Source organism: Netta rufina (genome assembly GCF_964035555.1).
Source record: "Netta rufina genome assembly, chromosome: 1".
NCBI lineage: Eukaryota > Metazoa > Chordata > Aves > Anseriformes > Anatidae > Netta > Netta rufina.
Genome location: NC_140123.1, coordinates 6,266,473 through 6,294,299, shown reverse-complemented (window position 1 = coordinate 6,294,299; position 27,827 = coordinate 6,266,473). Strand labels below are relative to the sequence as shown.

At 39.3% G+C, this 27,827-nt stretch overlaps 2 protein-coding genes across 3 annotated transcripts in view; both read right to left on the bottom strand.

Annotated features, from left to right (window-relative positions):
- Positions 1 to 1,652: 1,652 nt before the first annotated feature.
- Positions 1,653 to 2,717, bottom strand: CCDC89 (coiled-coil domain containing 89; the record flags this gene model as incomplete). The annotated part of the gene is made up of 1 exon (XM_084305862.1): positions 1,653 to 2,717. The coding sequence occupies one exon, from the start codon at positions 2,715 to 2,717 to the stop codon at positions 1,653 to 1,655; it is 1,065 nt and encodes a 354-aa protein (XP_084161988.1).
- Positions 2,718 to 6,871: 4,154 nt separating this feature from the next.
- SYTL2 (synaptotagmin like 2) overlaps positions 6,872 to 27,827 on the bottom strand; it is a 41,275-nt gene continuing 20,319 nt past the window's right edge. Inside the window, exons 5-19 of one of the 2 annotated variants that reach the window (XM_084284553.1) lie at positions 27,312 to 27,411; positions 25,422 to 26,300; positions 24,612 to 24,683; positions 19,322 to 19,423; positions 18,269 to 18,322; positions 17,033 to 17,080; positions 15,650 to 15,744; positions 13,563 to 13,682; positions 12,341 to 12,510; positions 11,866 to 11,968; positions 11,285 to 11,455; positions 10,974 to 11,052; positions 9,957 to 10,056; positions 8,980 to 9,185; positions 6,872 to 7,975 (exon numbers count right to left, since the gene is read on the bottom strand). In XM_084284553.1, the coding sequence (XP_084140679.1) occupies positions 7,830 to 7,975; positions 8,980 to 9,185; positions 9,957 to 10,056; positions 10,974 to 11,052; positions 11,285 to 11,455; positions 11,866 to 11,968; positions 12,341 to 12,510; positions 13,563 to 13,682; positions 15,650 to 15,744; positions 17,033 to 17,080; positions 18,269 to 18,322; positions 19,322 to 19,423; positions 24,612 to 24,683; positions 25,422 to 26,300; positions 27,312 to 27,411 (2,445 nt within the window). In that variant the 3' untranslated portion in view covers positions 6,872 to 7,829. The remainder of the gene's footprint in view (positions 7,976 to 8,979; positions 9,186 to 9,956; positions 10,057 to 10,973; positions 11,053 to 11,284; positions 11,456 to 11,865; positions 11,969 to 12,340; positions 12,511 to 13,562; positions 13,683 to 15,649; positions 15,745 to 17,032; positions 17,081 to 18,268; positions 18,323 to 19,321; positions 19,424 to 24,611; positions 24,684 to 25,421; positions 26,301 to 27,311; positions 27,412 to 27,827) is intronic. The other variant, XM_084284554.1, reaches the window with a different exon arrangement.

The window sequence follows — 27,827 nt, the reverse complement described above, 5'->3', positions numbered from 1 at the left end:
TTCAAGTTATAATTATTCTCTTAAGTAATCAAAGTGAGTGCTGTGATATTTAATGGTCTGATTTGGACAAGCTATATTTTTTTTCTAATTTTAAGGTGGAAAAAGTTATGCAAGAAGAAACAAAATAATTTCTCAATGTCTATGAATAAGTTGTGAAGAGCAATACTTGCTCCTTCCATAAGTGATGAGTACACAAATTGCAAATACATTTTTAAGTTATCCTATGTGAGGTCAACGGTCAGCTACATTCCCTAGACAAGAAGCTAAATATCACGTCAGCAAAGGTGTTGATTAAAAAGAGAAAAAAAAGGATATTCTTCAATCATACCATATGTACTGCTCCTTAACAGGGGAAGAGGCTCTCAGAATTGAGTTAAAGACTGAAATTGTGTTTCAAGGCTCAGCAGGACATGCATGAAGAAGTGCTCTCACTGAATTCTGGAAAAATACTGATTCAATTCTCCATTTCATACCTGGGACACAACATACCTTGTTCTCCAACTCAAGAAGTCAAAGGAGGAGCTGTGGCTAGTTCCTGGCCTCCTGCCAGTCTGAACAAACTCCTCGCAAACACTGCCTCCCTCTTCGAAAAGCTCTGAGTTAAGATGGGTCTCGGTTGTACTCCTGCCACTATTCCAGCAGCAAGGAACCAGTCACAGCCTGTGCGTCACAGGGCTGCCTTTTACTGCTTCCTTAACACACCTGCCTAATACATCTACCCTATATACCAATATATATAATATATATCAATATACAGATATATATTGGTATATGGGGTATATACCAATATATATATCAATATATTAATATATATTTTGATATCAAATATGATATTAATACCCTATATTGATGGACTTCAGACAACTAAAAGTCTGAACTGCTTCCCAAAGGATGCCAAGACTGGCTGTAGAGATTAAGATAAATTCTAAAAAACAAAACAAATAATAAAAAAAAAAAACACTAAATTTATCTTCTCTGTTTACCATTTTTGATGGCAAATGTCAATACTACGTTCAGTTCCACAGACCCCTGCCAATGACCCCCTCCTCTCCCCATCACCCACTGTGTACTGTTCCTGGCCTCCTGAGGCCATTGATCAGAGGCACTGCTATTTCTCCACGTCTGTATATTCCATTTAAATTGAGTGAAAAAACGTAGAATCGGCTACTGCCGAGGTGCAGTTTTACACTGTTAATCCATGGGGACCTCTTTAAACTCTTTATGGGTTTAAAAGTTTACTCTTTAAATACAGCCTATTTGAATAGCCACCATAACTAAGAAATCTGAAGTATTTACAGGCTAACTGGTAGCAAATACAACCCTATAAATAGAAGATTGTTGATGCTCCCAGAAAAACTTTACAAGCTTTTGTGAACAGTTTTAAAAACTTTTCCGTGCTAATCTTTCATGTTAAACGTCTGACATGGTTTGGTTGGTGTGACAACGCCTGCTCAGATTTAATGGTGTCGAGCTCGTACTTATGTAAAAGTAACAAAAAGTAACAGGCTACAGAACATTTTTTTCAGAAGGATTTAAACTGGTAAGTACATTACAGAGAGACCTGCTGGTAGATGGTTGCATGAAAAGGAACAAAAAGCGCTGTGCTACACCAGAGGCACCTGCTGAGATGAGAAGAGAGCAGAAAGCTGAAGTCACACCTTAAAGTGACGGAGTTTGACGTTGAGCTCTTTCTCTTTGGCAAGTAAATCCATGCTGTGCTTTTTGTAGGCTTCAAACTGCAGCGAGAGCTCGCTGTACGCCTGCTTGCTGCTCTCTAGCTCCTGCTGGAGCTCCTGGAACATCCGATCATAGTTTGCTGCTGCGCCTTTCACAAAGCGCTTCTCTGCTCGCAGCCTGGCCCTCTCCACGCTCTCCAGCCTCCTCCCCAGCTGCATGATCTCTCGCTGCTTGTCCTCCAGGGCTTTGCCCCTCTCCATGGCCAGGTTCAGCAGTTGCTCTTTCTCCTCGTTTGCCCTCTCCAGCTTGGCCTGCAGCTCGCTGTCCTGAGCCTTCTGCTGGTTCTCTCCGTCCTCTACCCACGCGGCGACTTGTTGGTGCTCCTCCTGGAGGCACTGCAGCTGCTGCTTCAGCAAATCGACCTCCGAGGCGTGGGCGCTCGCCTGCTGGCTCTGAGCTTCCAGCAACTCCTTTTCACGCTCCTGGGCTCTGCGACTCTCGTAAGCGCATTTCTCATGTAAGGAGTCCAACTGCTGCGAGAGATTTCGGGCCTGGGCAGCGAGCTGGAACACTTCGGCTTCCTTCTCCTGGACGGTTTGGCTGAAGAGAGCCTCATTCTCCTGCCGCAGGCGCTGATTCTCCTCCCGCAGCTGCGTGTTCTGCTTCTTGTGCTCGTTCTTGAAGTAGATCATTTTCTCGTGGTTGCTGGCCAGGTCCGTGAAGCGCCCCTCCAAGTGCCGGATGCGTTGGCTCTGCACCTTCAGTTTCACGGCGTCCTCCAGCCTCAGCTTCTCCAGCTCCATGTTGAGCTGCTCCAGGCCTTTGCAGTGCTTGCGTGCATCATCTGCTTTCTTCTTCAGCACACAGATAAGGCGATGCTGCTCCTCCAGGCGCGCCCGCAGCAGAGCCTTCTCACTCTTCTCCTCTTCAGGGCCTTCGCAGAGCACCTCCGGGCCTTTTGTCAGATCTTCCCCATCCCTGTCCACCTCCAGATCGCTTGCGGGGCTGCCCATCCCTGCTTCTCTCTCCTCCTGAGCCATGGAGCCACTGTCTGACACAAAGACAAAACATTTTATAGCCAGCAGTTCTCGAAGTGACATTCAGCAGGTTTAGAGTACCCCAAAACTGTGCGCCCAACACCACTGCACCACGCTGGGGGACTTTCTCTGCAAGTCCATCACACCACTAGCACAGCAGATGGGGACTCCCCAAACCAACAGCAGCCTGTGCGGTCCCACAGACCCGGATTCAGAGTCAGGCAGACTGAAGAGAAGGATGCCAGACTTTGCAAAAGCAAACAACCATAGGCTTAGTCTTTATGCAAACCTCTTCATTTGCTGATTACCAGCCCTGGTAATTATTCCTCCTCAAAGCACTGTTGTTGTAGCTACAAGAAGTACGGTTATATTTAGGTAAAAAGCCAGTAAGTGATAAAACTGTAAGTAATTCCTTAAGCAATCCTTTTCCCCTGCCTTTATTTTCTCCTACGGATGCAAATTTACATTACATCTGTATAATACAGGTGCTATTATAGACACAAATAAAACATGGAGGATTAGAACAATCTTCTAATTAATAAGATTTTAAAAATATCTTGCCCATTAAATGTGACTGAATAGCCTTACCCTGAGCTTAGAGATTTAAGAATAAAAAAAGATCATTAAGGACTGGTAATAATTACTGAATGCACTGTGATATAAAGACGGTGCCTGGAGAACCGGTTCCGTATTTGAGTTTTGATGCTGATTCGCTGGATTATTTTAGACACTCAGGTTATAAGTCTGGCTCCTCATCTAAAAATAAAGGAAATAGTTGTTAGAGTAGCACCACCATCGTTATCAGTGCCTTATCTCAGATACTACCCAGGCATATGAAAAGCTTGCCTAAAACTGAAGTACAGAGTTTGCATTCAGACCTAGCCCTGAAACCACACAGCACCTGGAATAACGTGCTGATAATCGGGGTTTGGGGGTTTTGACTGGAGGTGAGGATAGGCCAAGAGCAAAAGTCCTAGAGAAGGGACTAGAGGAAGGCTGAAAGACAACGTAGAGCAAAAATGAAGGCAAGACACGGACAGATTGAGCTTCATGGGGGTGACCATCAGCAGGGTCCACCGTGCTGCGCTCCCCTGCTGCTGGTGCCACTTTGGCTCCTGCCAAAACACTCGGCAATACAGGAGAGAGAGAAGGACTAAAAGATTTAGGCCATCCGGTGGAAATGCACCAAAGAGAGGGGTTTAGGGGGAGAAAGGTTTTCTCTCACCAGCTGCTTGTTTTCCTCAGCCCATTTGTTGCCACTCCGAGCGCATGGTTGCCGTGTCCATGGCGATGCGGGGCTCGATCGCTCACGGCAAGGCTCGTGCCCTCGTCTGGGCTGCTCGGGGCAGTCCCGAAATCATGGAAATAGCTGACAGTGTTTCTTAGCAAACAAACGCTGCTGATGTTCCCAAAGGCATTCACGTTCAGCAAAGCAAAGAGGATTTCCTCAGGCTTGAAGTCGTCTCTCTCAACTTGCACCCAGAGATCACAATGGCAGAACACGCGGAAGGGGCACGGGTTAGGAGACAAGACACAGCCCTCGCCCTAAACAACCCACAATTTTATTCAGCAAGTAAAGGGTAAAGGATACAAAGCAAACAAGACAGGGAGAGAACAGTACCAGGTCTTTCAAAATGGGTAACGTCAGAGTGAAGCAGGTCTCAACACTGGCAAAGGCTTGCAGGCTTATTTGCAGAAAGGAGACGGTAGAAAAAGAAATGGGAATTTTCTGAATATAGAGCATGAAAGCAGAGCTGGGACTCTGAAGCATCTGGTTTATAGGAAGTAAAGGTGGTGTCATTTAAAACACACAGGTATACTGACATAGGTGCACATCCTGCTGCCCCCCATCCAGGCTGAAATCAATTGTAAAATGAAAAAAATAAAAATAAAGGTGTTGCATTTCTCTCAAACATTTTTCTGGGCAAGGATGAATACACATGAAGACATCCTAGGAGTATAGATGCTTTGTTGTAAAGATAACTGGAATTAAGAATCAAAGCACAGCTATTCATTTATCAAACTGCCTTTTAACAACAGTGATGTCTTAATTATATGCCTTGTTTGGGTTATGGATAACTTTAAAACCTCTGTTTCTGACAGTAAAGATAGAGGAAGTTAGTTTCCTAAAATTTTTTTGTAAGCAACTGCAGAAAGTTTACATTTTTCAATCTGCATTTTATCAATCTGGAACATGCAACTGTAATTAGGAATTACTATGAATTTGGTGTAAAGCTCTATTTATTGCAGAAACCATGTCCAGAGGAACATCCATATTGTTTGTTTGTTTTTTAAAGTGTACATTTTGCATGACTTTTATATTTCCAACCCAAAATCCTTCCTGGTTTACATGATTAGATCCAGCCCTTACCTTAATACATCAACATAATATTCTTTAGCTGGAGGTGAATTTGTAAAGTTTCTGCTCTGTAATTATATCCTATAGCATTCATAGGGTACTTGAAGTACATTTTCCACTGATACAGCAGCTTGGTTTGTAATTGTTCATGGCACTGATGTTCATCTCAGTAAGACAGCTTTGGCTTTCTTGCATGTTAGAATAAAAGTGAAACGGTAAAAAGGTAAGCATGGATGGTAAAAATCCTTAAAGATCTTCAAGTTAAAGATATGTAGCATGATGCAGACTCCATTGAGGGCTGACAGTGATAACAGTACAACTTTAAATAGCTAGCATTGTTAAGCACTAATATACTTCTCAGACACTTCTGTGACCATCTCCGCTGACCTCATGTAAATTCAGAAGTCTCACATTTGTGTGGTGGCAGCTATCTTTATATATTGGCCTATGATAGTCATCATTTCCACATATACTTTAAAAAAACTATTAAAAAGTTGGGGGAGGGCAAGTAAATTTTTGTACTAGAGGGCCTGTTTCAGTCATTTGGCTCTTTTTTTAAAATCTAAATGAGCACATAATGCCACCATGTCATTTGTTTGTCATTATACTAATTAAATACAGGGGCAGTGCACAGGTACATCTAACGTTCATGTTCCCATAGTTTTTGGAAATTTAAACTAAGTTTTGATCTAGACTGCTAAGCAGTGTCTTTAGAAATAATTGCAAAATTCTGCCTCTGTCTGCAGGATGGTGGAAGAATAGCAAGACAGAAGATACTTCATCTGACCAAAAGACAGGAGTGGTACTGTCACAAACCAACCATTCTGACAGCAGTTAAGTTTTTAACAACTGAAAGCTTGTGTAGCGTGGAACACGGAAGACTACACACACTTGCCTGCAAATCTGGAGCGTCAGCCCCATCCCTTCAGTTGAAGATCCAAAACTTTTGACACAGCACTGCATTTAAGCTTCACAGGAAATAAAATTACAAATTATATATTTGTTAAATTGTAGGTCATGCTTACAGCAACCTACCTTTTAAGATGAAAACAAAATCCTGTAGACAGTGAATACAAACAGGTGTCTCTGCCAGATGCTTACAAATCTTTGTTTTTGTACGAGTAGGGAGAGATGCACATACTACACTTCAGAACTATCTATTTGGATTTAAATGGTGCAGCAGTGACTTTGCTTCCATATTCTTAAATAACCACCTCTGAGAGGGTGGTGTTTTGGAAAAGCACAAGGGGAATCCGTGCCAGCTCCCATTCTCATCCGAAACACCTGAAGCAGTAAGGGACAGAGACTGACAGCCACTTCTGGCATTTGTAATCTCCAGACTGCCTGGCTGATGAAGGAGGACACAGGCTCCCAGCAGGCTGAATAGCACCTTTTTTCCCCCACTCATGGTGTAAAATAAATACCAAATAATGCAAGCATTTAAATTTTTATGATAAAATAAAGCAACCCAGTCGGAACTTTGAAGAGCCCTCTTTTCCTCTGTAAGCTTAGGTGCTTTACCAGCCTCTAGACCTCTGCAGTTACAACAAATAAATGTACGTTTATTTTCAGAAGCATTTTCTGCCTGCATTTCATTGTATTGCATACTCACACTGAGTAGCTAACACAAAACACTGATTTTTAATAAGCATCAAATTCTTAATTAGCTTTAATAAGACTGCTTTTATTTAAAAAAGTAATACATTTTGTATTTTATGCGTTTATCTTCCTTCAGTGGTACGCATTTCCACACGTGACAAATTCCATTTCACATGCTGCAAAGCTACCTAAAGCCAGCCCGCCATAACCCCGCGTTCTCCTAACGGTGGCGCTGAAGAACAGATAAATTACTTTTCGCAAAAATACAAGCTCATAATAGGTATAGGTACAGAAAATGAGTACACTTTACAAAAATAAATACCCAACATTTATCATTCGTAAAACTGGCAAGTTTAGATCCTTTGGGATAGCATTTGAATGAAAACGTTTGACCTCTGTGACTTCAGCATTTAAAAGGAACATCAATATACTAGCAAGGTAATTAACGAACATAGAAGCAAACTTTATAACCCCAACTTTCCATAGTACATCAGAATCAACAGTCCTCTACACCTTGCAGAGTAAGACATCAACAGTACCATTTCATGTAGTGCTTCTTTCATGACAGAAGCAACCTTCAGATCATAGAAATGTGTAACTACAGACAAAGGGACTTTAAAAAAAAAAAAAATCTGCACGCTCATATTCCTAGCTGGAGATCCAATATAGCATGATGAGGATTCAGCCAGAGAAACGTGCTAATGAGCATGAACAAAATGCAACCTGTTGCTACCTTACTAATAACAACATCTCACAAACAATCCAAGTATACAGAAAGAATTTGCTTGCTTTTCCTTTTTTTTTTTTTTTTTTTTTTCCCCTGGCAATTTAGCTTTAAGGAATCAGCAACACTTCGGTTTGGCAACGCAAGCATTCAAGTATCACAGCTACCTCTACCTCTGAATTCTCTAAGTATGTTCTTACTTGAATACATTTTCAGTGAATAAGAAATAAAAGCAGCCCTTCGATTTACATAATCATCTTCGGGCTGGATTTTAGTTTGGAATACGAAGTGACATTTGACAGCACAAGAACAGAAGAGCAACAGAACAGAGACTATCAAAAGAGCTGCTGTGTGCCTCTTCCAAGTTTCACCCCCACACCTTTTAATTCCATTCCCAGGTCGTCTTTTTGACACTAGCAATTCAAAAGCCACCTTATTTTGTCAGTTTTGCAACCATTAGCATCCTCAGAGGTATCGTGTCTTCTACCCATGTGTTTGGCAAGTTTATCATCTTCTCCCACAGGGCACTTTCATCTGAAGTGGAATCCATCCAGTCTACTGTAGTTCCATAGCTTCTGCCTAGAAAAACGTCAGGTTTGAAGAGAAACATTAGTAACTTAACATGCTGCAGAGCTGAGAGCTGACAATCAAATCTGCCCATCTTCTTAAACTGCTTCACCTTCTCAGGTACAGGAAGCCTAAGTGCATTCAAGATCCAGTTCTATATTTTTATGCTCGAACAATTCTGTCAAATACAATTAATGACAATTTTCCCCACAAACTTCATCTTTTTCCCATTTTTTTTTCTTGTTATTCTTTTTGTCACTGTCCCAAAGGAAAATATGTATGTTAATCAACACCCAAGAGGGCTTAAAAATAAAATGTCCACTGATTCTATATTGAAATACAATCTCAAGTACTTAAGTTTCAGTTTGTGATTTACTATCCTCACTTGTGCTTTAGGTTATTTCGTAAACCATGCAAGTCATTTTTCCTTGCTTTTGCTTTAAAGGACTCTAAACACTTCCTCTCTCCTCAGACCAGAAAGGACAATGAAAGGGACAAAGCAGAATTCCTTGTTTTCCCAGTCATTACATCTACACATCTTCTACTACCTTAATGCAAAAACATATTTAAATTTATACTTTTTCCTATCCAAAGTCTTCAAATCTTACCATGCATTCACAATCTATCCTTTTATCTCCACCCAATACTGTCTCTACTCCATATATTTAGTTTTTCCATGCATAAGTTTCTAAGACATTATCAAGATTTTGGGTGCAGCAATAGCATACTCTCATATTGCAAACAGTGCCAGATACAGCATACAGACAGAAAGGTTTATTTCTAATGTTTCTCCTAACTTGATAATAATCCCTAACCCTCATACTACTTCTATTTACATTTCAGAATCTGTGACAATGAACAGATTATTTACTGAATCTACTCTTTAGTAGATAAATGGCTGAAAGGCTTTTCAGTTATCTTTGCAAAACGAGAATAAATAGAAAGGAAAATGGGAAAGAAAAAAAAAAATAAATGTAATGTGTAAATTAAGAATTCATCTGTTAATTGTCCAGTACCTGTTCCAAGGCCTATCCTGAGACCTCCCAGAAAGTGGTTGGCAAGTTTGTTGTGATCCCAGACTGTGAGTTCTATGCAGGCTTCTTTCAAATCTTCTGGCCTAAAGCCATCATAGACCATGGTATGGTTGAATACTGGGTTTGTGGTTTTTGCCACTGTTCTTGTTTTCTGGCGACTTTTTCTGCTAGTATCTGGAAGAATGGTACTTCAGAAAGAGAAAGCATTGTCAGTTTGCACTTCGACAGCATAACCTGCATTAAACACACTCCTCAGACAAAAGCTACTGATGAATGTTCCTCTGCGTGTTACGAAGCAACTGATAATAAGATGCTTTAGTATCACAGAGATGAAATCAATCTTCATGTTCTTGGTCCCTTCCAACAGATGTATCCAGGATGTATCCACCCTTGTGCTTCAAAGGATGGATCGGAAGGGGAAGTCAGGTGGGGAAGAGGTACGACTGAGTTTGTTTGCTGGATTACCACTAATGATGCTGAAATCTTTTAGCTACTGCCAGAGATTTCCCAGCTATCTCGCTATCCTCATCATGTGTTAAATCTTTTTGTAGAAAGGAAGGAGGAAGAAATACATCTATGCTTCTCACTTCTATCTCCTCCCATGATTTACTAGGCTAAAGCACGCTCTCGCACAAGCTTGTTTTGTTTAAACACAACTTACAGCAAACAAGATCTAACTTAAATTTGTCTAGCACTTCCACCAGGTAGCTAAGCAGACAAAATGAAAGGGTGGTGATTAGCAAGGAATTCCTCCCAGTACATCTTACTTGCTAGCGTATAGTTAGCATCTGGAAGTTGCAAGCCCTGCAGGACAGTTTGCATTACAGTAAAGGAGAATCAGAAAGTAATTAAGCGTTTTTGTTTTTAATTTAAATACAGAAAACTGAAGGTAAGATTAGAAAACACAGCAGTTGCATTATTAAGCCACCAGGTTTAATGATTTCAACCACAGTTTTTACCACTTGATAAAAGAGTTGAGCCTGTTGCCCCTCAGAGGAGGAAGGTCATGGCATTCCTTCACCCAGATGTGGACCTCACCAGTGGACAGAGTCTTCTTTCCTGTGAGAAGAAATAAAACATCCTGGCTCTGATGAAGCCTTGTAAATCCCCTTTGAAGGTAATTTCTATGTTGCAGCAGTTCCTTTCCATTTTCAGAGGTGATTTCGCCTAGACTCTCATTATCTCACATTTTAATTGAACATCCCTCTCTACCTTTGAAGCTGCAATCTCCAGCCCATCAAAGTACTGCCAGGCCACCTCATGCATATATTCGAACCACGATTTCTCTTCTCTTACAAGTAAACAAATGCAGGCCACTGGTCTTCTCTTTCCCAGCCTTCTAGATGAAGAGATCAGTCTGTCCTCAGTCTATGCGATGCTGGCCTTTACTACCACTTACACTTTCAAATGAGCTCCTCTGTGCTCTTAATATATTTGATTCTTATTGACTGTCCGGCTGGATTAAAGATCTCGCTTGGCTTCATTGTCAGGCCAGCCAGTTATCAGTTCTCAAACAAGAGTAAATGAACAGGTCGTAGAGCTAAGAAATACTGCTTTCTGGATACTTATTGCTATTTTGTACTTCTAATATTGCTTGAATTTAGTGTGTCGTCATTGTTTATTTAGCAAATCACAGCACCTGCCTGACAATTTAGTAATTTCTAACATTGTTAGAGAGAAAACAGAACCTTGTAATGTATACAGACTGGATTATAAATCTGGGATTATAACAATCGGGTAATTTCTTCTGTAGTAACATAAAAAGAACAGAAGATCCTAAATTGAACTTTGGATCCTCAACTGAATTAATGACCAGAATGGCCTAATCCTCTAGGAGAAAGTGTTCTATGTTAAAACAAGATGCCTGAATTTGTTGAAAAATGTTATACAGCTGCTTACCACCAATCTCCCCCCTAAACAAAAACAAAACCCCCAAAGGCCTAGCAAACTCAAACAAAGAAGCAATGAATAAATACCTCCAGTAGGCTGTGGCACATACTTGAGGGCTAGTTTCATCTCCCCTCTGTTTTCTAGTTCTAGAGCCATTGTTGAAGTCTGAAATTTAAGGAAAAAACAAACAAGTCTCATACACTGCAGTTCACACACTGATTTTAAGGTGCAAAGTTTTGTGCAAGAACAAGCTCAACTTCTACATAAGATTTTATATATATATAAAATCAATATAAAACCCTCAGAGCACACAAGATAGGAGTAAATAAAAAATGACTTGGTTTTGCACTTACACAGCAGAAAACACAGAACAGCTAACCCATCCCTAGTAACCTACCCTTGGCTTGAGTGGAAACCAGTTGATCTGCTTGTTGGATTTATCATTCCAGTCCCAAGTTCCTAAATCCAGCTCTACTTCACCAAGGAAGCTATTCCTCCCAAAGGTATCGTTGTGCCAGACAGAGATATTCAGGCTTTGGTTCTTCAGGAGATCCTTCTCAATTTTATACTGCCAGGAGAGAGAAACGGGGAGGAGGAAGCAATAAAAAAAAAGTTAAGTTAGGTTTTCATCGATGATTGAAAGTGACACAGTAAGAAAACGTGTCTGGGTTTATGCAGTCATAACTACTCATTTCATTTCAAAACAAACCTCTTTATGTTTTAATATTTATTTTGAAATATTTCAAGTTCCTAAGTAGCCTGAGTTTGCTTGCAAGAATTATGTAACAATCAATGTTCTCAATGCTATATCCAGAGTAAACCACAGAGCTAACCCATCAGTGAAGGACACAGGCACTCCTACAGAGCAATCCACCTCATCTTAACACAGATGTCTCTTTTGAGATCATCCTGAAGAGTTCAAATTCCTCATACTTCATGCATGCAGTATTTCATGTCTAGTTAGTATTTGATAAATACCCGCAGTATTTCATTATAGACAGGATTAAAAGTTTTCTTTTTCACAGAGGTCTTCCGTTTGCCCAGCTTGTATTTCTCTGGAAGCAGGTAGGTCTTCACATACCTAAAATTTAAACAGGCTGGTAAGAGGAGCAAGAAAACCCCCTTCCAACTTCTCTTCCACAATACGCACACTTTTACTTATGAATTAAAACAAATAGACTTAACTGAATTCTCCTTAGTCTGGGAAGTTAAAATTTAAAATAGAATTTCATACTCAAAGTCTGAGCTTCCCAGGTTAACATATGTACTGATTTATATGGCAATTTCATGTTCAGTTCAGAGTAGAAGAACATGTAAAGCATGTTATAGCCTCCTTCAGTTATTTGGTTGTTCACCCCATCAGAAGGCAATGGTTGGAATGAAATACAGTTTCCATTTACGCATTAAAAGAGTAACTTCCATTGAAAAAAAAATATTCTGTATTTTTACTTACGGGTCTGAACGCTGTCTCTTCACATCTGCCACTGCCAAGTCTTTACACTGGCAAATAAAAATGTGGAGCTCGTTCAGCTGTTCTACGTAATCAATAGCAAACTGAATGTTCCCCTTCACATCAACATTGCCAAAGTCTCCGCTATAGACGCTCATTAAGCTTCCGCTCACCTGCGTCATACAAGAGGAGAAAAACCTGCATCACACAAGAGAAAGAAATTTTTTCCAGTCTTTACATTTCATCAAATACTTCCAAGATTAGGGCAGAAGTTATGCTCAGGATTCAGACAATTAAAAAAAAAAAATCGTGTCCCTTTAGATGCAATTATGAAATGTAACAGACAGTGTTAAACAAGCTCTTCAGCAAGCAGGTTAACAAAAGAAAGAAAGTTATTTGTAAATCTGAAAGGTGTTAGGACAAGTTTTGAACAAAAAAAAAAAAAAAAAAGAGATGTTTATTGCATTGAGACAGAATAAGTGAAATTATAAGATGCTATATATCTGGAGATAGTGTGTGATCAGATCCTTGAAATATTACTTATGTAACTCTTCAGCCGATCTTTGCAGAAAGCAGAGCCTACAACTTTAGGACAAAAGGCTTTCTGAAAATACCAACAAAGAAATCAACAATAAAGTCTTTATGTGGCTGAGTTGGTGCTAAAATAAAGCATATTAGAAAATTAAACCATGGACAGGTAAAAATAGAAGGATGAACAGTTGTGTTTTTTTTTTTCTATTTTTTTTTTTTTTAAATCTCATCATTCATCCCCAAAGTTCTCCTTTTCCCCTAAAGACCACATAAACTAATGACTCGTGGTTACCTAAATCAATGACTTCCTCATACATCCCACATACCAATACCATTTCTTTCTTTCACTTATTTATCCTGCCACCCCTTAATCCATTCCTAAGGATTTGTTCTGTATAAAGTCTCTCCTACTGTCAGCTACAACTTTCACCTCTCAGGGTAAAAGCCTGTTTGTTTAGGGTTTATCAAGTATGCTGCACGGTGGAATCCCAAACACACTCCAGCATATGACTAGAAAACAAGTTTAAAAAACACTTTTTTCTTCCAATTCCATGCAAGGGTTCACATAACAGAGAGAGGGAAGGAGGCAGATACCAAGGAAAGAAAGAGGAGAGGAATAAGAAGGGAGCTGAAACAATACTGAAGAGATTAGCAAAAGCGAAGTGCCATTAAAACAAGGCTGTGGTTTACATACAGAGGATAAGGAGGCCATGCCAGAAGAACCGCTAAGATTGGTTAGAGAGCTGGGACTCTTCTTGATTCTGCCAAGGGAATAACTGCTTTCTGATGCTGTATCTGTCTCTCTGTCATCACTCTACAAAAACATCACAGAAAGAGAGCCAGTGTAGGTACTTTGTAGTCACAAGGAACATTAAAAAAGAAAAAAAAAAAGAATTTTAATAATGCAGGTTGGGACTCGATGAAAACACGAACTTAAATCCCCTCATACTACAACACAAGTAATTAGTATTTCTTAAATTAGGTCACACATTTAAAGTAAAACCAAATTTGAAAAGGATTTTGTTTTTAGTGGAAAACCTATGCTGAAAAAAAAAGTAAAGTAATAATTCAACTGCTTTTTGTTCTGCTCTTTTTTCTGTTTTCTTTTTTTCCCCCCTCTTAATTCTGAAATACCAATGGAGTAAAAACTTTTTTTTTTTTTTTTTTTTTTTTTAAACCTGGACAATGAAACTCAACTTCTCTATTTCACTATACAAGTGATAATTCTCAGGTCTTCCGTTCATCCCTCTCTGTTACATAGAGAATACCATCAGTCCATGCACTCTTTGAAAAACAGAACTGAACCCACTTCTGCTCCCTGCCAGCATTGTCTGGAAATCCAGAGACAAGGAGTTACTACTGATCACTGGGGTGACTGCATGCCTCCAGAATGCACTACACGTGATTTTATTTCTTTATTTTAAAGATAAATTTGGAGGGCAGAACAAACAGATTTGGGTACTGACAATTTCTTAGACTATCAAACTCTTTCCAGTGCAACAAATCAATTGCATCTAGCTTTTACATATTCAGACTGCTTCATTCAAAACTTACATGAATAAAGCTTAACTGGCTTCCTGCAGAGGCTGTAACTGGGAATTCAGATGCCCACCTACTCATTTCTGATTTCTTTGGTGTCCCACCTCTAAGATTTTGAAATAGTAATCCTTTAACTGGACTGTGGTGCACACTAATAACCTTAGAAAAGTTTCCTGTAGTTTTTTTCTCAGCAGAAAGGGCATTGGGGTGCTGTAATTTTAGAGAATCTTTAAATAAAGAGGTAAAATTCATAGACACTGAATGGTTTCAAGTTCTGCACTTAAGGTAAGATTAAATCTGTATCACCATATTTCAGGTATTTTATATTTTAGAGGGGTGTAGGTGAAGACAGGACACGGCATATTCCTGATCTTGACCCTTTAGTCATGTTTTTAGAAAAATATAACAGCATAAACATCAATATTTTGTAACTTCAGCCACGGCAATAAGGGCTGAGGTTCATCACTGTTGATTTTAAGAAAAAAAAAGCATCTATTTCCAGTTCTCCTGTTACCCGTGACCAATGCAGATACCTATTTTAGACATTTATATTAGGGGACTGGTGTTAATCTAAACACCCCTCTTTGACTGTCTGGGGAGTCACAGACCAGGTGGTTCCGACAGTTTATCACTTCTGAACTTCAGTGTCATTTTAGGGGATTAGAATATGGCCTCAGAGCTTATCCCAAGGCCCACATCATGCTCTTAAAAAAACGTAAATATAATGATAATAACAATATTAATAATAAAAGATTTACAAAGGATGGAAATTCTGAGAGACTTCACTAAGAGAATATCATACCTGAGCCTACATCCTCAAGCAGAACCCCAAGATCTCAGAGGGTCACCAGATGGCGCTAGCACTTACAATGCAAAGTGATCCTGTAGGACTGTAGGCTCTGAACAAAATGAATGTACACGTATATGTTCAGAAGATAAAAGACCTGTTAAAGGGCAGAATCTGCCTTTGGGAATAACAGCAAGCATTCACTATGCTTCAGTCTCCTAGATAAAACAGTCTGTAGGGCTGTACAGTAGGAATAAAAGTTACTAGAGCTTCTGAAAGGTTAGTCAGCCACAGGCTGTAACAATCAGATGATCACAAACTCTACAAACAACTAAGTCCATGTCGTGATCCAGTAGTAAGCTGACTTGGCCGACCCTGGAAAGCAATATTTGGTAAATGCATAATGCCACAACAATCAGAAGTTTTAGTTATAATACGTCAGAGGTGGAACTTGCCTCTTCCTGCAGGAACGATGGTACCGACTTGCTCAGTCCTTTGAGTTTTTCAGGATTGGAAAACAGCTGATCAGGCTGCGGAGGCACTGTGGAGACTCAAGAGCAGCAATTCAAAAGTTTCAAAAGAGTTTGGTACATCAAAAGAGTGCGATTCCATAGCAGGGCACACTTAGAAACGAACAACTTCAGATGAAATACATGCACATGCAGTTTACACCTTGGATGCAAGGGCTTATTTTTCTCCATGGGACTCAGAGATGCTACTATTAGGAAGGATAATTTAGCTCAACATCTCCTGTAACATGGCCCACAGAACTTTGTCTGGCAGAAGAAAGTGTTCATGTTGCTTGACAGCATGTGACAACAGGGTGCTGAAAGCAAATCCTGATCAAATGTGATAGAACATTTTCATTTTACCTTCCATCTTTTCTTCCTAGAACAAGGATAAGTGCACTCATGTACTAACCTTATTGTAAAGTTCTTGGTAAGAAGATAGTCTACAAGCCAAATTCTGTTATTTCCTAGTCCAATTAATGGTGATGAGAATATTTATGCAAATCAAGCAATGTTTAGATATGAACACAGAAGTTTCAAGTATTCCTAGTTAATTTCAAGATGCGTATTGCATTAACAGTGCAGATTCTCGCAGCACATCTCTTCAAATTTCATAGAATATCTCAAGTTAGAAGGGACTGACCCACAAGGATCATCAAATCCAACTCCTGGCTCCAACCAGGACCACCCAAAAATCAGACCCTATGTCTGAGAGCGTTGTCCAAACGCTTCTTGAACTCCAGCAGTTCAGAGCCATAACTGCTGCCCTGGGGAGCCTGTCCCAGTGCCTGAACTTTGCTATACCTTTACTGAAATTCACTATCTATGTTCTTCACTGATTTCATTCTACAAAGCTTAACTGCACAAGCTAAAACAAAAATCCAGTTTGCCGTAAGAGCATGAAAAAATGAGAATCATGGGCTAACACCACTCATATTTAATACTCTACACACTAAAGGTCTTAACACTGGATACACATTGTGAAATGCACCAACACTGAATAACTTATGACACAGAATTATTGGGTGACAAACAGCCAGCCAAAGAAGCACGTATCTGTTGCATAAAATTAAACACTGCACACAAGCTGGGGTTGTTTGCAAGGCGTTAAGTGAAGCTTTTCCAAAGCTTTTGCAGTTGAAGCTCAAGTAATAGTTAACATATAAATTATTGTCAGTATGCAGTTAGATGCAGCTTCCTCATTCAGCAGGTATCTAGTCCAGATGTATAACTTGTCAGCCATTAAATTAAAAAGGAATTTTAATGTATTAGTTTAAATATCAGTGGAGAAACCTCTCCACTGTCTGTTGGAAGAATCCTATTACTCACTTCCTGGTGCACTTTCATTCCTCTCTTGATCCTGATCAGTTTTCAGACCTGCTCAGTGCAGTATTGACAACAGTCATTCAGGAGCACAAACAGCTGTACAATTTTATAACTAACGTCATTATCTTTCACATGTGGCAAGTCTTGACTTCTCTAGACCCCATACATTTTTATGTTCTGCATTATTCTCCTCTTTTGAGGAGCTGAATCATAACAAGGGGAACATGAATCTTCAGCAAAACAAAAACACAAGTGATATTTTCAAGAGAATTTGCCTTATTCTGTCTGTACAGTTATCAATTTGGCTGGATCCATAATTTTTTCCACAACTTCACTCACTAAATTTAACTAGAAAAAGCTGCCCCTTTCAGACAAGTGTCTGCATAATCTATATTGAACATACAACATATTTCCAAACAGGCTGTCCATCTGAAGGCAAAATTAAGACTTATATTTAAGATTTGTTAATATATCAGACATGGCATGTATTCTCTTGTTATAGACCACTAACACTCAAAATGCTTTGAAAGCATCTAGAACACAACAAACGCAACTTTACAGAACTATTTTTTTAAACTGTAGTGCCACAATACAGTAAACAGGAAAGAACTGTGTTATGTTCAATCACATTCAGTGTTACTTGGTGGCTTTCCAGCATGTTTATCTTGACATGTCCTCGGAGGTTTGCTTTTGTTTTGATTAGGTTTGTAATTTCTGAAGGAATACAGAAAAGTTTGACAGTAAGGCACCTGTAATGCACTAACAGATTGATGTTCATTTATTGCCTAAAGTAATTATACTTTGCTGGATTGAAATAGGATTTAGAGAGGTTCCTTTTCAACTGATGTATTCTGAAAAGTGTTTTACATGAGCAAAAAATCGTCTTGCATCTTATAATGCAACAGCAGAACAGACAAATATTTAATATTTAATTACACACAGTTTTTCGACTGTGCTAGTGTTCGAAGCTCTCAGTGATTTCAGAAGCTGTTTTATACGCTGAATGACCAAAGATCAAAATAGTACACTGCTGGCACACAGTTTCTACAGATGCAACAGGTCATAAAAGAAGACTAGTGCTTGAGATAACAAATGCTTTTGTAAAGTTTTCTTATAAGTCACGATGAAGTTAGTCAAATTTGAAAGAGTAACACAATTCCTGTTTTCTAAAATCTTTCACTAGCAAACACAGAACATTAAAAAACAATAGATTTGCATGCAAACACAGAAGATATTTACCATCTTCAGCACTAAGAGCTAATTCTTCCTTTGGAATTTTTATTTTTCCTTTATCTGTGCAGGAAAAAAAGTAACACATGGTTAGAAAGCTTGCTGTTCGATATGATAAAATGGATGGCAGTGGTAATCACAGAATTAAGGACAAAAAAAATACAACCAAACAACAACAACAACAAAACCACCAGCAGAGCCACAGGAATGGTTAAATTCAGGAGATGCTTTCAACTTGGAACATTACTTCAATTCTGCATCCAAGCAGCAGTCTCATCTTGACACAGTTTCTACCAGCGTGCTGTTACAACAAGGTTAGTGCATACCTAAAATGTGGGAACTAGTTAGAAGGGAGCAATAGCATAAGTAATATTAGAGGAGTAATTTGCCAACGATAGCCAACATCTTTCAAAATCTACACCTCCACGCTTCAGTTCTCAAACATCAATTCAGTTCATGCTTTCCCCATTAGAAGTGAAATAAATATGAAAACAGTGAGGAGCAGCATGATCGGAGACAGGAATAATAACAATAATAAATCATAATCTTAGGATGCTACAGAGGGAGCTCAGGAATGAATGCCAAGTACAATCCTGTCTCATTGCATTCTCAAAGTGAGTTGGGTTATATTAACTGCTAGAATACACAAGTGAAACTACTACATTAAGACAACTTTTTCATACTTCCACTGTCTACTAATTTGAGCCACATAAGCAGCCAGAAGTGACCAGCAATGGTAGCTCATCACTATCCGAGTGGTTCCAACCAAATATTTTCACTATTGAAAACATTTTAACTACCCAAAACCAGATCAGCCCTGACGCAGTGCATTTTTGGAAGATGTCTGCTTGTTAAACCAGTGTTGTTTCAAAAGGAACACTAAGAACTGAAAACTAATCCATATGAGACGAGAATTCAGTTTTACAATACAAACTCCGTACTGCTTAGTGAGAAGCAATGTAAGGCAAAAACACTGCTTGGCAAAGTTGTATGGAAACACAGCATAAGCATGTTTAAGCCAAACTGGGGGTCATGGGAGACACACACAAGCTTTGTGCTCACTTGAGGTGGCTGATGGAATGTCCTCTAGACTTTTGGAAGGCATTTTCCTATCTGCACTCCTTTTCAAAGCCATCAAAACAGGATTTAATTCTTCTTCTGAACCTGTTACGAGACAAAACACATGAACACTGCACACACAGACATGTTTTTTTAAACAAGTCACTTAAAAAAATACAACCATGGATTTCTTTTGGAAATCTTCTGACCTTTAACAAAGACCATGAGTATTCACTCAAAATGCTAAGTAAATCCTAAGGATCAGAGTCAGAAACACATTGTGTTCAGTTATTCCAAAATTACTGACATGAGAACAAGACAATAGCCTGGATTTTTAAGGAACTACTAAAACTGACACCTGACCATCTTATCTTAAATTAAAATGGAAATTGGAGTAAAGCCAACCAATTTCAACAGTGTTTAAGTTAAGAATCTTTTCTGTCTAAATTCCCTCGTGTATCAATAGAAACACAGAGGTTGGTTGACTTGATCCATGTTTGTACTGACTAATGACAGAGTTTAAGGCAAATACGGTACTTAATTGTCTAAGAACTAGGTAGGATAAACTCAGATTTAACCATTTTGCTATGAATCAGAATGAATACAAGTTAAAAGCTTTGTTTTTTCCCCCCCTATGTAAATCTGTTCATAACATTTTTCTACCCAGTGAAAGTCACCTTCTGTTCAATATTGAGTAACAACCACGAATAAAAGAAAACTGTGGAAGGATTTTGATCCTTGAAATTATCATGCAATTGTCTCCATGAGCAGTTTCAGGACAGACCTAGCTCCTTCAGAGTACTCTAAGACCCTATCTCCTCTCACTGCAGCCAGCCAACCAGGCCCTACAAATAACAATAGCGTAATTATGGGTGAAAACAAGTTGTGTTTCATTTTTCCTCATTTGTCTTGCGGAACAGACTTCCAAGCTGATTTCCACTGGAATCTCACTTTCAAAATAAGCTCCAGAGTTTCTTGGCATATGCCAGAAACATCACAGATTGCTCAGGCGAGCAAGATCTCAGAAAATTACCAGTCTCTCAGACACAGACTAGAGCTTCCAGCTTAACCAAGTAACGAGTCTTGGTAAATAGATTGCTTCATTTATATGGCCATTTTCTTGTGTAACAGGCAGAAATACTAAATTAAATAGCACAGGGTATTGGTAGTGTCTTTATATCCAGCCATTCCACTGATAAGTAGTTATCTTTGAAGACTAGCTGGTCAAGCTGAAGAATGAACTCACTCAGCCACTGATTATTTTTTCCCCCTCTTTTAATCCGGGGTATTTAAAAGAAATACCAGAATTTGAGTGTTATAATGTTATTGATTTGAAAGAGATGACTCAGAGGAAGAAGAAAAGGGCAAGGCATGAAGACTGATATGATTCACTCATGCTGCTACACTCCCATGACCTTACCCAAATCTGGTTGTTTGTCAAAAAAATCCAATTAAATTTCAATTAATTATTTCTTCACACCTTTCCAAAACAAATATCCAAGGTATTCAATTAAGCATCAGAGTTTTGTTTAATATATTTCAAGTTAGCTACCAGAAAAGCTGTAGCTTTTTTGTTTAACAACCCATCACCATTAATTTTAGAAATTAGATGGCTCACGAGTTGAACTTTCGGTTCCAGAATGGGAATCAGAGTTTTCGTCTGAAAACCTGGATCCCAAATTTGAGCTGTAACCATCTTCTTCGTCAGTAACTTCATGCTGAAAGGCCAGGCAGAGTTGAGCTCCTCCCGGCTGGGGGGAATTGCTCTCATCTTTAAGAGGTGTGCTTGTTCTTCTCAATCGCAACAGTTCTTTTGATTCTAAATTGTTTTCAGAGGCATCTGAGGATGTACTTTCATCTGTCCTTCCTCTGGCATTTACCTTGAATGGCTTGTTCACAGCTGTATTAGTCTCTCCTTCCAGGGGAAGATCTATTGGAGGCATGTTTCTCTGTTCTTTTTGATTAAGAGCCCCATTTCTTTTAATTATATCAGAAGCTTCAATATCTACTGAAGCCTCAACGTTTTGTTCTGGAGTTCCACTTTTGATAGTTGTCTTCATCCCTGTATAAGTAGTTAACGCATTATGATAAGGCTGTGACATTGTTGTGAACAGAGACTCTTTTTGTGATGGAAACATACGATCCCTAGACTTCTCTTGTTTATGTATCTCTCGCGACACTGGAGACGAAGCTTCAGATGCTTCTTGAAGGAGTCTTTCTACCGAGCTACTGAAATCTCTGAATTTTGCAATATTTGAAACTGAAGTTCTTTCTATTGTTTCTTCTATTTCTTGAGGGTGATCTCTCTCTTCTTGAGAAGGCGGACACATACTTTGACTGGTTGACATTTTACCATGCATCTTTTCATCCATGTTCTCCAGCATAGGACCTGGTGTTTCAGAGACCTCTTTCAGTAGCTTTTGCAAGTTAACGTCAAGTAGTTTGTATTCAGCCTTGGACAGTGCAGATGTTTCTGTGGTCTCACCACTCTTCTCCTGCAGTGATGTTCCATTGTGTTGGTAGGTCACACTTTTAACTTGCATCTCAGCAGTCCTCTGTAATGTCCTGTCCACACGCCTTGGTTTAGGAGGTGGTGTTTCAGAGGCCTCCTTCAGCAGTTTCTCTAAAGCTGAACTCAAATCACTGACCTTGGGTGGGGCAACAGACTTCTCTATGGTCTCACTGATTTCCTGCAGTGACTCTCCATCATGCTGATAGGTTGTGCTTTTAACTTGCATCTCAGCAGTCCCACGTAATGTGTTGTCCACACGTTTTGGTTTAGGAGGCGGCATTTCAGAGGCCTCTTTCAGCAGCTTCTCTAAAGCTGAACTCAAGCCACTAACCTTGGGTGGGGCTACAGACTTTTCTACGGACTCGCTGATTTCCTGTAGTGATTCTCCATCACACTGATAGTTGGTATTTTTAACTTGCATCTCAGCAGTCTCATGTAATGTGTTGTCCACACGTTTTGGTTTAGGTGGTGGGGTTTCAGAGGCCTCCTTCAGCAATTTCTCTAAAGCTGAACTCAAGCCACTGACCTTGGATGGGGCAACAGACCTCTCTATGAACTCACTGACTTCTTGTGGTGACTCTCCATCACACAGATATGCAGTTCTTTCAACTTGCATCTCAGCAGTCCTTCGTTCTGTGTTGTACACACGTTTTGGTTTAGGAGGTGGTGTTTCAGAGGCCTCCTTCAGCAGCTTCTCTAAAGCTGAGCTCAAACCACTGACTTTGGGTGGGGCAACAGACTTCTCTATGGTCTCACTGATTTCCTGCAGTGATTCTCCATCATGCTGATAGGCAGTGCTTTTAACTTGCATCTCAGCTGTCCCATGTAATGTGTTGTCCACACGTTTTGGTTTAGGAGGTGGTGTTTCAGAGGCCTCTTTCTGCAGTTTCTCTAAAGCTGAACTCAAGCCACTGACTTTAGATGGGGCTACAGACTTCTCTATGGACTCACTGATTTCCTGCAGTGATTCTCCATCATGCTGATAGGTCATGCTTTTAGCTTGCATCTCAGCAGTCCTCTGTAATATCCTGTCCACACGCCTTGGTTTAGGAGGTGGTGTTTCAGAGGCCTCCTTCAGCAGTTTCTCTAAAGCTGAACTCAAACCACTGACCTTGGGTGGGGCAACAGACCTCTCTGCGGTCTCATTGACCTCTTCAGACTGACTGATATCTTGTTGGCTTGTTGATTCTCCAGTACAATTAGTTTGTGATATTTTATTCATTGTTTCAGATGCTTTCATCCCTACCCTTAATTCAGGAGGCTGACATACAGAGGTTTCTCTGATCAGGTTCTGCAAACCAGCTTGCATCTTCTGAGATCCTCTGGGAGGATGTTCTTTTGTTGAAACAATACTTTTTTCTATACATTCTTCAACTTCGTGCTCGTGAAGATCCCTCTGTTCCTGGGGTTGAGAGGTAACTGGCTTTTTGACTGGCTGGACAGAGTCTGTGTTTTGTGCGTGTGTTACCTTCAAACCTTTTAAGGTAAGCGATCCTAGAGGCAGTTCACATATCACAGAATCTAATTTCTCTGTTTTTTCTCTCTCAGAGGCTTGTGTTTGATGTTGGATTAACACTTGCTTGCTCACATTATCTCTGACCTTATCTTCCTTTGATTTTCTTTCATGGGTTATTGAAGTATTATTACGAACATCTCCCCTGTCAATGCTACTCTGTAATTTAACTCCAGCATCCCAGAAGTTTCTCAAACTCTGAAACTGTGAAGGATTTGAAATTTGATTTTTGGACTTCTCATTCATTTTTTCTTTTAAAGAAAAGACCTGGAAGCTGGGCTTCTGTTGGGAAGAAGCACCAACTTTTCCTTTAAATGTTTCTTTCCCATCTTTAATTTCTGGGGAAGCTGAAGTGGAAGAAACTCTAGGCTTTATGTTACTAGCTTTTGCCAATTTTGTGGGTTCATGAATTTCACTATCAGCTGGAAGTGTTCTTTCTGTTTTTCTAACATCACAGGCTGGTCCAAACTCTAAAGAGTTTTCACGTTCATTTTTTGAAGCCACAATTGCACATCTCAGTTCAGCACTTCTTAATGTATTCTTGCTCTGATCATCTAATCCATAAGGTAGGTGTTCTGCAGTTGGCTTTATTTTGTCACTTTCTCTGAGACCTTTCAATGCACCACCACCTGATGCATTAGTATTGATACCAACTTCTTTCTCTTTGTGACTGGGGATAGTTTTATCCCTTTCCCAAAATGCTCTGATCTCTCTTATTCTTCTTTTTTCTCTTATTGCCTTCTCTGATTCGTATTTCTGAGCTGGTAGCTCGTGTTCATGATGCTCCAAGACACATGATTTTTGATTTTGTTGCTTGATTTCTTGACCTGATTCTTTATCTTTGATTCTTGTACAGTCTGACTCGGTTAGTGATTTGTCATTTTGCTCCTCATTGTCTTTCCCCTGCTTAGGTTTCCTCCTCTCTTTTATCATCTGTTTATCTTCTGAAATTGTTGTGGGTGAAATAGCATTCAGTTGTTTATCCCTTCCAGATGGTAACTCTTCTATAACTTCTGGTTTTCCATCCATGCTAGTTCTGCTGTATTCTGTAGGAAGTACTGCTGCTCCAGTTGCAGAGCCAACTTCTTTGAGCTCTCTGCCTTGGGATCTGGCCGATACAGATTTCCTATCTTCAGTACCGGAACTTCTTTTAAACCAGTCTAAGACTTTTGATACAGATTCATCAGCCACTTTCACAAATTCATCAGTATGTCTGTCAGGCTCGAAAGTCTGTTTAGAAACTCGTTCCTCAACAAGATCGGGCTTACCTTGTTGAAGAGCTGCAGAATTGGTATTTGATATGTCATGTGCTTTTGTCTCAGCAGAAAGCAAATGTTCATCTACAAACATAAACAAACTTATCAGAGTTAGGAATCAGACACAAGACTAAACATTTTTCAATCTTGAAAAAAATCACTCAGTTTCTGGTTTTGTGTTTGTTTGAACTCTTAGCAAAAGAAAGAGTTCTCTGTTTGTGTGGTCTTGGAAAGAACCATACTACAGGCATGAGTGTGAAAAATAAATTCCTTATCACTAAGATATCCTACTGAAAAGTGATCTTTTCCTAGAAGGTTAGCCCTAATACTTTTGGGAGTGGGAGCAGGTAAGATTGGTTATTCCTATTCTAAAGGAAATGGCTCCAATGAAGGGGGAGAGAGGAAAAAAATAGCATATTTGTGTTTAGTCACATCAGCAAATCAAGTCACAATTGGATTACTACTGAGGACAATCAACTGCAGTACACCAAGAAATCTTCAGTTCCCATCCAGACACATCTATCAGGCTTTATTACAGGAATTTTATCCAAGTGCCACCATGTCACCTTTATCATCCACATTAAAGATGAATAGCCAGGCTCAAATCTGATTAACTCTTAAGAATGCCAATAGGAAATCATCTAAAAATATGTAGCATGTTAGAGAATTAGAATCCAAGAGTTTTAGAAATTCTGCAATATATAGCATATTACTGTTATTTGTTTCTTAATTGTTAATTTTTAGATACTAACAAATTTGAGCATTAATTAACATGGGCTATATGCTATTGCATTCTCTTCCTCACTCCTATTAGTCTCTTACCAGTAGAGTTTTTGAGCAACTTTGATTCACGGCTCAAGGACTGGTTGGATTTATTTTCACACGTCTCATCGACACTCAGTTCTTTATTGCTATTTGATAGGATATTGGTGGAGGTCTTCTGTGGAGTTTCAAGTTTCTTAGGAGTAATGACCTTTGTTTGGAATGTTTCATGAACCAGGAAGACTGACCCATTAGCATCACAAGGACTGGATGCAGGCTTATCTTCCTGTAAACTGTGTGTTTTCACATGTACAGCTGATGAATGGGTTCCCAAAGGCTTTACAGTGGAAGTTTGCTTATTCCCAAGTGAATCTGTTCCAATAGCATCATTTTCATTAGTCTTTAGTTCACCAGATTCTAACAAATCAAGTTCTCCTGTTTCTTTGCTATGATGTATTCGTGGGCTTTGCAGAGATTCTCTTTTTCCTATGCTAGATGAAAACCTCACTTGTTTTAATTTTTCCAGTGAAATTTGTGTGGACTCTTCCGCTTCCTCCGTAAGAGTGTTCTTCTCAACTTCTCCTTCAAAAATAGTTGTAGTAGGAATACTACTCTTACTCTGAACATCTAACATCTGATTGACACGAACTTCTGAGTCAGTGGAACTGGAACTTGAACTGCGTTTCAGAATGCCCCTGGGAAGTATACCAGTGCCATTAACCCCCTGGGTCCGTTTGGCTGGTTTTGGAACAATGTCTTCTCTTTGTGGCACAGGATCTGTTATTTTGTGAACTAATTTTCTAGCTTTTGGGACAGGACGCTTAACCAGTCCTTTCTGTGATTCATCCGTAGGTTCTACAGATGGCTTCTTAGGTATCTCAGTTTCATCATTCAGTACGTTTGTTTTAGGTTGGCTCTCTATTGAAGGTGACAAAATTTCTGCAAGATGTATACAGAGAAGAAATCATCAGTTTACATGACATTCATCTGCATAAACTCGGGGGTATGACGTACCCCCTACAGATCTGGAATGCAGTGATAATATTGGTTCATTAAAAATGCAGCAAAACACAGAAGGAAAATGAACATAAAGTTGGGTTTGTGTACGACAGGAAGCTTTAACAGATGAAAGTCTTCTAGTTGGTTAATATTTCTAGAGTAAGAAAAATTTGATGATACCAAAGATAGGAAGCGCACCGAATTTTTGGTTAGTATAAATCCTGCAAGGGACAAACTTTGCAGGGAAGGGGAGCTTTTGAATACATAAGCATCTCTTCAGGTTCAGAAGACAAACAGCAAGCTACAGAAAATCTATTTTCATTTTTATGTAGGACAGGCTAAAAAGCAGGAATGATCTCTCAGTAGAGATATAAAGATTATTCTTATTTCTAATGTGTAAGACTCCCTTTTTTCTGTTAAGAAGCTTCATAACAGATACAGGAGAGTAATTTCCACACATAAACCTGTAAATTAGTCTCAACTGCCTATACTGTGATATATTATCACTTATCTACTTGCAGAGAATACTGGGGAAAAGGCATGATTTCTTTTTATTCTAAAATAAACAGGACTGAGGAAAAAAAAAGATTAAAGACAGTTAGGCTTGACCCTTCTGTTGAGTTCATAGCACCAATGACTGAAAGGTCATGTAGATAGCAAGGCCCAACTCAAGGAAGTTTTTATGTTCTCTACTAGTGATTCAGGACAAAACAGTCTTTTCAGATAGAGTGCTTAATGCTGACAAAAATGCAGGTGAAAAAAGAATCAAAACCCATTTACATGTGTGAAACAGCTGTTTTCTCAAATATATTCATGTTTTATCTTAGGTTTGAAATGAACTCAAATAGAATAGTTATCAAAATCTGTTTTATCCTACAATGAGAAGCAACAAAAGTAAAAATTTCCATATCCACCACCAAGAAATTCAGTCATGTTAAACATAATATTTACCCTTCTTTGATAGCTGAGGTAGAATGTCTGGTCTGTTTTCTGATTCTCCACTGCTCAAGTTATCACCTGATACAGTGGAATTAAATGGATTTCTCCTTTGCTAAAAAAAGGAATGAACATTATAATTGGAGTCAAGTTACTTATCAGTACAGTTTTGGCAGAATACATGATAGTGCAGTGATTTCCTCTGCCTCACTACCCTGTTGGCTGAGTCTAAAAGCATGCTTCCTAAGCTGGAGACATGACAAGAAACCTAAACAGCATGAACCATGGAAATATCAGAAATGCTAGTGACAGCCTAATCCTGTTCCTCCTAAAGTCACCAACATCAGGGAGAAACCACCACTTAAAGACATTTGACAATCCCAAATTGTTGCAAGTTACAAGAAATTCTCTCTACTCCTGTACTTTAGAGATAGTGGAAGATAGCAAGACATTTCTTTTCAGTGGCTAAAGGAGTTGGAAATAATGTCAAGCACAGAAAGCCAATGATTATAGCCATAACAGCACATCAGG